Genomic DNA, 8,439 nt, shown 5'->3' with positions numbered 1-8,439 from the left:
GTGGAGCTTATTTGCATACGGAGGCGGGGCTTGAGGGAAGGAGGTGGGGCGCTAGAAGCGACCCACCCTAGTCAGCGCCTCCCCGCCGTACTCTCAGAGGAAACGGCTGCCGTCAGGACTGGCTGATTGGGTAAGAGCCAGCCCGTCGTTCTGTCAGGATTGGTCCAATGATTCTTTTCGAAGTTTGCAGCATCCAATCGACAGGCGGGGACAAACTAGTGGCTAACCGAAGGGTTCCTCCGCGAGACTCATGGAAAGTAGTCCCCGTGGACACAGGTCAGCAGCGGGTGTGTCTGGTCAAGTGCGTCACGTAGCTAGCGGTGGCTTCTCTCTGAGCCCACGAAGCCACTCCCGTCCTGGGACGGCGAGGCAGAGGCCGGGGAGAGTTCGGAGCGGGCGCGGACACGTGCGGGTGGCGGCGGCGTAGAGATCTGCAGAGGGACGCCGAACGCCGAGGGGCGGGGCCGGCGATTTGAATCCGGCGGCGGGTGGCGGTCGGGCCGAGGGGTGGGTTCGGGCACCGCGGCTGCCGGGTCCCGGAGACGGCGCGGCGGGGCCGGGACGAGTCTGCCTGCCGGCGGCGAGCTTGGCGGCCAGCATCAGCCTTCTCGAGCGAACCTTCAGGCCCAGAGAGCCGAGATCTGGAAGGCAAGACAGCCACGACGCGCCTCCGCGGTGGAGTGTTGGCGATACCCCAGGCGGGGGCGGGCCGGGCTGGGAGCTGGGGGTGCGGCGGGCGGCCCGGCTCGCGCTGCGGACGTGGGAGCGCCGAGCTGTTTCTGCGGCGTGCTGCTCGGAAGCGTGCCCCGCTTGTCCGGCCGCACCGAGCGAGGGGTCCTGCGGCCTGAACCGATCGCCCGCGGGGTTTTTAAAATGCAGGTTCGAAGGTCAGCCAGATCTCCTGAATTAGAATTTCTGGGAATCCTAAAAGCTGCCTGCTTAACAGGTACCCAGATGGTCCAGATGTTCGCTAAGGTTGAGAAGCCGTGGCTTATACACTAGGGAGTCTGCTCTGTTTCATCCTGAACAGCAGTTTCTTCCATTTCTCCCTGTTTAGTTTGAGCTCCAAAAGTACTCTCTTGATGTCCATTTTCGTGCCAGTATAGATTGCATTAGGAGTCGGCCTTGAGTGAGGATCTCGATCGAAGCACATTAATCTGAGGGGTGTGGTTATTTCTCATTTTTCTTACTCTTTTTTAGATGGATAACAATTCAAAGGACAGCGAACCCCCTGAAACCAAGGAGTCTGTTATTTATAACGCTGGTACGTAGTGATCTGTTGCCTCATTGTGAAATTTTAGGTTTAGGTGTTTGTCTTGATAACGATGTTTAACCCCCACAACGTGTTGTCTCTTTCAGAGAAGGCCTGTTTCACTTTGGGAAATGAGAAGTTTGTAACTCCTCAGAAGCGTGCAGCGGAAGTGACTCCTGATTGTTGCACACCAGATGCTTTTCAATCGCCTTTGGACTTCTCCTCAGTAACTGTAGAGCAATTGGGAATCACCCCTGAAAGCTTTGTAAAGAGCTCTTCCGGTAAGAGAAGTTGTCATTCTATTGCAGTGCTTTTGAAGTTTAAAAATAGCTCTAATATAACTCAATTTTGCTCATCTAGCCTGTCTGTCTTACTATCTTACCTTTCTAAATTGACTGACTCGGCAAACTTGTTTCCTCAGGGAGACTTCGTGCGCATGCACAGTTCATCTAGCATAGCAGATACTAGGGTCCCAGGCCACCCAACATTACAATGCTCCTAAGTCAGAGTTGTGCTCCATGGCCAAACTGGAAAGGAATAGTGTGTGAATCACTTTTTGACCAGACATATGGGTTACAGGAGTGTGTATACTAAAAGGAAAAGCAGTCTGTTCTGTGGTTATGTATGACAAAGGTAAGAGAAAGTTGAAGGGCAATTCAGAAAAGATGACATTGAAAGACTGGGATATGCCCCTTTCAAAATTACAAACAGAAAATTCACTCAAAGACTAATCTTAAAGCAGTAGAAATGAAATTCACAGGAGCCTGTGAAGTCTGATTTAGATGGAGAAGACGGAAATATGGGAATGGAATTAGATTAGAGAACAGCATTTAGAAATGGAGGGGTAATGTGGGACTTGAAAGTCAAAGGATGCAAGACTAGGAAATGTGGCACTGAGACAGGACCGAAGTGGCTTGCCATTCTATGTTCTCTTCTCAAGAACATCGCTCTTAGACCTTTAAAAGGCTAGATTTATATTGTGTGCTTAGGTGTATGGCCAGAACTCAGCGTAGTGTGCTGAAGGTAGGTAGGTATCTAAAAGAAAAATTACCTTGAAGAATTGGGAGCATGAGAGTACATGTATCTAGGTGGAGATCTTTCCTTTCAGTCTTGGGGATAAGACTGACTAATTCAGAAAAAGACAAATTCTTAGTCCAAAGCAAGCCATTACCCACCTCTCTGTGCAGGAAATATGAAACAAAAATGAGAGCCATTAATTAAGATGTGTTCATGCCTTTATTCCACAACTATTTGATAAATGCCTTCTATGTGCCAGGCACTGTTCCAGGAGCGTGGAATAAATCAATAGAAAAAACAAAGATCCCTATGCAACTTTTCAGGACAATTTTGCCTGTAATTCTGTATTTAGGTTTCTGTATCATCAGTTTATCATGCTTTCTCTCAGGCCGGTACATCTTGGGTATTCAGGATATGATTACTGACGATTGCCCTGTTTTATTCCAATTTAAAAGAAAGTTTTCATTATAGGAAAGTCATCAACCTACCTTAAAAAGTCCAGACGACGCTCTACAGTTGGTGCCCGGGGCTCTCCTGAAACAAACCATCTTATTCGTTTCATTGCTCAGCAGCGGAATGTAAAGAATGCAGAGAAATCTCCTTTGACACAGAATTCCCCTTTTCAGGTATGATTTTCTTCTAAGACCTGTCATGAATTCTTCCAGGGAGAATGTTTTGCTCTGTTATGAAGCTTTTCTGTAGTGTTTCTACCTTCAGTGCCCCTCATCTGTTTTGGATCTGGAGAGAATATTTTGTTTTACAGAAAGTATGCAGTTAGCATGAATGGTGATGTTGAGCATGGACATATTAAGAGTTAGGAGATGTTGGATAGAAATGGCTTTCTAGAGGAGCTTTCCATTTTGTTTTGTAAATTTTTTTCTAGTTAATGTCTGTTTTCCTATGATGACGTGAGTCAGTGTTTTCCGACCTTTTTCTGTTAGTATCTTGTCTCTGAGCGTCTAATTTTTTTGTGACTACTGTGTGTTGACATGTAGGGGCAAGAATTCCTCCAGGACAAAATGTATTTGGGATAACCTTGTGGAAGGGAGCAAATTATTTGTCAGCTGATGGGGAAGTATTTAGTATTTTTGCAGATTTTTGTCAGAATAATACAAGCTCCCAAAAATTCAAAAGTGGTACAAGGCCTACTATGGAAGACAGTCCCCAGCTTACCTTTGTTGAAGGACAACTGCTTCTGACTCTCGATATTGGCCTTCGTGTTTTACAGTGTTTACATTGGCACTTCTTTCTTTTTCCGTTTTAGACATTGTATGTGTGAGGCTGTGTAGTGCAGTGCCGTGGTTCTCAAAGATTATCTGAGATCCCCGGGGATCCCTGAGTCCCATTGAAGAGGTATATGAGGGCAAAACATTATTTTCTGATAGCACTAAGACTTGATTTGCCTTTTTTCACTATGCCGATGTTTGCGCTCATGGTGTAAAAGCAGTGGTGGGTAAAACTGGTCGTACCAAGCTGCCATTTTATTCATCACTGCTACTCATTCACAGGAAATAGCAATGCCGGTTTCACTTAGCATCCTTGAGGAAGCAATAAAGATTATAAATTAGTATTAATTCTCAACCTTTGAGTATGACGTAGGATGAAATGCAAATTATGCATCAAGGACTTCCAGAGTACGTCCAGAAGTGTGGTGGATGTTTTGAAAGAAATCCTGTGTGTGACTGTTCAAGCTGTAAGCTGATCTAGCCACTTTTTTTCATAGAACATCATTTTTACTTGAAAGAATGACTGCCAGATGTCATGGTTAGTCAGACTTGGGAATGTGGGCAACATTTTCTCAAAAATGAACAGCAAACCTTTAAGGAAAAACGGAAATATTTCTGACCAATGAAAAAATCTGAGTTTTCAAAAAAACATTAGAATTTTGGAAAACTTGTATTTCCCACCACGAGCTTGACAGCTTCTCAATAGCTAGACTTCTGATAGATCAGTGGGGATATTAATGAATGTGGTTTTTGTATTTCATAATAAAATGTGTCAACATTTGGAACATCTGCGTAACTGAGTAAATCAATATTTTTCCGTATGAGTGCATGCAAAATAGACTCTCAAATTGCACGGTAGACCCATGGATTTTAACATAAGAGAATATGAAAAGTTCAGTGATGTGATTTCATATTTGACATTGCAACTAACCTTTAAGAAATCTTTGTTACATTTTGTGTTGCAATAAAGAAGAATCTCCACAATTCTGAAAAGGCTATTAAAATACTCTTGATAGATATAACCAGCATGAACTGAGTCTTTGGTGTTCTTAATAATTTTTGAGAGTGTAAAGACTTCCTGAGAACTGCTGTTATAGTAGATATGAGCAGGAACTATGGAGCTATATTGCTGGGGGTTGATTCTTTGCTTTATTATTCATTAATTGTGACTTTTGGCAAGTTACTTATTCTCTGTCTTTTTCTTCATGTATAAAATGGGGGTGATGATCATAACAAGGGTTTTATGGGGGTGAATACATTAATACCAGTACTTAAAACTGTTTTATCTGGAACATTTTATGCTTTAGATTTATTATTGTTATTTCTGTGAAAAACAGGAATTTTCTATCACATCTCCTGGCCACAGCTGTTCCAACACTTTCCCTTTTCTCCATCCTTCCAATACAGTCAATTGTAAATTTTTTAAATTAGGGTTTAGTTTGTGTTATTTAATCATGTAGATGTTTTTCACAAACTCCTATGTGGAATGTTAGGGTCGTATTTCCTTCTTGCACAACATTTGTTTTTCCTGTAGTTAGTAAATACTTCTTTTGGTGGGGTTTAGTCTTTTAATTTGTTATATAATCTCATCCCCAAACTTGACAAAACTGTAAACCTTAAGAGTCTATAGGTTCTTTTCTCTTTTTTTGGTGTCCTGTGTCTTCTTCCTCCTGTTGCCTTGGTTACCATTTAGATTTGCTGGACAGCTGTCACTTTGTGACTTCCTTCCACCATCCTTGGTCATTCCCTTTTCCTCTCCCATTTGGATTCCCTGTTTCCTTGACCTCATATCTTTCTCTTTTCTTGGCTTACTACCTTGTTTTTCTGGAGCTTCTGCATATTTGACAAAGTTTACTCTTCTAGCACGTTTGAATTATGGTTTGTCTTAGTATAGAAATCTAGGTCGGACGTATTTTCCGTCAAAATTTGGAAGGCATTGCTCCATTGTATATTAGCCTACAGAGTTGAAGAATTCAACACATATTTTGACCCCCTGTCCTTGGTGTGGCCTGCTTTTTGATTCTGGAAGCTCTCTTCATGGTGTTATAAAATTTCAGATGAAGTTCCTTTCTTTCTGGATCGTTGAGGACATTATAGTTTTGTTGAAGTTTTCTTCCTCATCTGGCAGAATCTCTTTTCCTTCAGGTTCAGTTTTGCTACCTGATTATTTCAGGCTCTGTCTTGTGGTGGAATCTTTCTTCAGGTGGCTAGTGATCCTTGACTGTCTGTTCATTTTTAAAAGTGGGGCACTTTAAAAAACTGACTGGGAGCTCATTGTGCATGGTCTGGGTTTGTTGGCTGGTAGATTTCTATGTAGAACAATGGGACCACTTTTTTGTTGGAAGAACTCCAAAATGTCAGAATCCTATGGGTTTTTTCTCTTTGGCAGATCCGTTTTCTCTGAGAGGGATTCCTGGGGGTATAAACATTTGACTTCGTGTTCTATGGCTGAAAGTCTGACTTCATTGAGAAGGCTCGGACAAATTCTGTTTTCAGAACAGGGTCCCGTATCCTTAGCTGTTGATGGAGTCGTAAATCTCATGGTGTCCTGTATCTCTATGTTCCCTCCAAAATGTAAAGGCCCCTTCTTATTTGTGGAGAGATCTGTGCTACTGATACAATTTCAATGTTGTTCTTGTTTTGAGTCCTGCCCTTGACCCTTGTTTCAGAAATACCTGATGCTTTGGATACCTGAGCCTTTTTTGGGGGTCTGCCCCACGTCTGCTTGTTTCTTGCTATCAAACCTCCCTAAGGAGCCCTGTCAGTTTCAGCTTTCTCTGGCCCAAGTCCCTTTCTGTCCATTGATATTCTATATATGCTGTTGATTTCTCTCTTGTTTTTCTTTCTTAAGAATATGCATATACACAGAAACACACCCCCATTCATATCATATGACTATACTAAAAGAAGTACTTGAATATATAGTTCTAGTATCTAGCATCGTTAAAAAGCGGGGGCTTTTAACCTGAGTGGTTTTATGAACAGGACAGTGCTGTCCTTTACCTTTGAGATTTGCCTCTGCTGTAACTACCCCTGGTTGCTCTGCTCTTTCAGTTCTCACTTCATCTACTCTTTCTTCCTCAACAAATTCATTGAATGCATGAATAAAATAATTTTAAATAGTTACATGTTCCAATTTACTGAAATGTTCTGCAAATACACTAGTAGAACATTTTAGTTTTTTGTAAAGTATAAGGGCCTATATGCTTTAATAATTCATCCCCTATTTATTTTCTCCACCTTCCCTCATTTTAGAAAGAAAGCATTTTGGAGGAGAAGTTGAAGAGAAATGCCTCTCCGTCTTTCCTCCACTGCTCTTATTTCATTCTTGAATAGCTCACCAACTACATGGATGATCCATGCAACATCCTGGCGGTCTCGGGTCCTTGACTTCTGTAGCTCTGGCGATCTCTCCTCTACCTGAGCAGTCACTGCTAGTGTATCACCGTTGCACTCTTCAGTTCCATCATCTCTATCTTACCTACATGGCAGCCTTCTTTACGGTTCTCTCATCTGGTTGAAACCTTCCAACTATTGACCTTAGCACATTTTCACTGGTTCCTCTCTTATCCTTTACCCAATCTAGATTCTGTGTTCCAACAGTATAAAATTTTCTTGCAAATACTTTTTTAAAAGTTTATATAAATTAAAATGTATATGTACGTAAAGAATCAATTAGTACCGTAGCATTTATATATAAAAACAATAGTGTATAGCTGCTTTATCCTCCCTTTCTCTTTTTCTAAGGCTTTCAGCTTTTCTAGCTGATGCTTGTGGTGTTTGCTTCCACATCTCTTAGTTATATGTTTATTCTGCTGTTTCTTTTTTTTTGAAATTTTTTAAATTGAGGTATAATTGCCATAAAACATTATATTAGTTTCAGGTGTATAATGTAATGGATTTGTGTATATTCCAAGATGATTAGCAAAATGAGTTAGTATCTATTCATGTATAGTTAAAAAATTTTTTTTCTTATTATGATCACTTTTAAGATCTACTCTCTTAGCAACTTTCAAATATGCGGTACAGTACGATTAACTATAGTCACCATGCTGTACATTGTATCCCCAGGACTTATTCATCTTATAACTGACAGTTTGTTCCTGTTAACCCCTTCATTCATTTTGCCCCCCCCCCACCACTGACAATCACCAATCTCTGTCTCCGTGAACTCGTTTTTTATTTGTTTTTTTGTTTGCTTTTCCATTACACATGTAAGTGAGATCATACGGTATTTGTCTTTCTTTGACTGACTTCTCTTGGCATAATGCCCTCAAGGTTCATCCGTTTGTCACAAATGGCAAGATTTCCTTCTTTTTTATGGCTGAAAAATACTCGTGTGTGTGTGTGTGGAGAGGGGGTAAGGAAAATGTGGTATGTAGTCATTCATCCATCAATGGACAGTTGGGTTGTTTCCATTTCTTTCCATATCTTGGTTATTGTAAATAATGCTGCAGTGAATGTAGGGGTACGTATTTCTTTTTGAGTTAGTGTTTTTATTTCCTTTGGATAAATACCCTGAAATGGAATTGCTGGATCATATGGTATTTCTATTTTTAACTTTTGAGGAACCTCCGTACTGTTTTCCATGGTGGCTGCACCAATTTATATTCCCACCAACAGTGCACAAGGATTCGCTTTTCTCCACATCCTTACCCACACTTGTTATTTCTTGTCTTTTTTTTTGTCTCTGCAGGGAAAGATTTGCCCTAAGCTAGTATCTGTTGCCATTCTTCCTCCTTTGTCTTCCTTTTTCCCCCACAAAGCCCCAGTACATAGTTGGGTATAGTTGTAAGTTCTTCTGGTTCTTCTGTGTGAGCCACTGCCACAGCATGGCTGCTGACGGATGGGTGGTGTGGTTCTGCACCCAGGAACCAAACTGGGGCTTCTAAAGCAGAGCACACCAAACTTTAGCCACTATGCCATCAGGGCTGGCTCTTCTTG

The 8,439-nt window shown here is 41.7% G+C and overlaps 1 protein-coding gene across 5 annotated transcripts in view; it reads left to right on the top strand.

Annotated features, from left to right (window-relative positions):
- The first annotated feature begins 95 nt into the window (after positions 1 to 95).
- The window catches only part of CDCA2 (cell division cycle associated 2), a 50,283-nt gene continuing 41,939 nt past the window's right edge, over positions 96 to 8,439 (top strand). The window contains exons 1-4 of one of the 5 annotated variants that reach the window (XM_014830496.3): positions 96 to 276; positions 1,201 to 1,264; positions 1,360 to 1,533; positions 2,741 to 2,895. In XM_014830496.3, coding sequence (XP_014685982.1) covers positions 1,201 to 1,264; positions 1,360 to 1,533; positions 2,741 to 2,895 — 393 coding nt within the window. In that variant the 5' untranslated portion in view covers positions 96 to 276. Of the gene's footprint in view, positions 676 to 874; positions 947 to 1,200; positions 1,265 to 1,359; positions 1,534 to 2,740; positions 2,896 to 8,439 lie in introns of those variants that run through there. The other 4 variants (XM_044766850.2, XM_070505190.1, XM_070505189.1 and 1 more) reach the window with 4 other exon arrangements.

The sequence above is a fragment of the Equus asinus genome, chromosome 3 (assembly GCF_041296235.1).
Source record: "Equus asinus isolate D_3611 breed Donkey chromosome 3, EquAss-T2T_v2, whole genome shotgun sequence".
Lineage (NCBI taxonomy): Eukaryota > Metazoa > Chordata > Mammalia > Perissodactyla > Equidae > Equus > Equus asinus.
The sequence above is the reverse complement of the archived record's forward strand: the minus strand, read 5'-3'. Positions and strand labels throughout refer to the sequence as shown.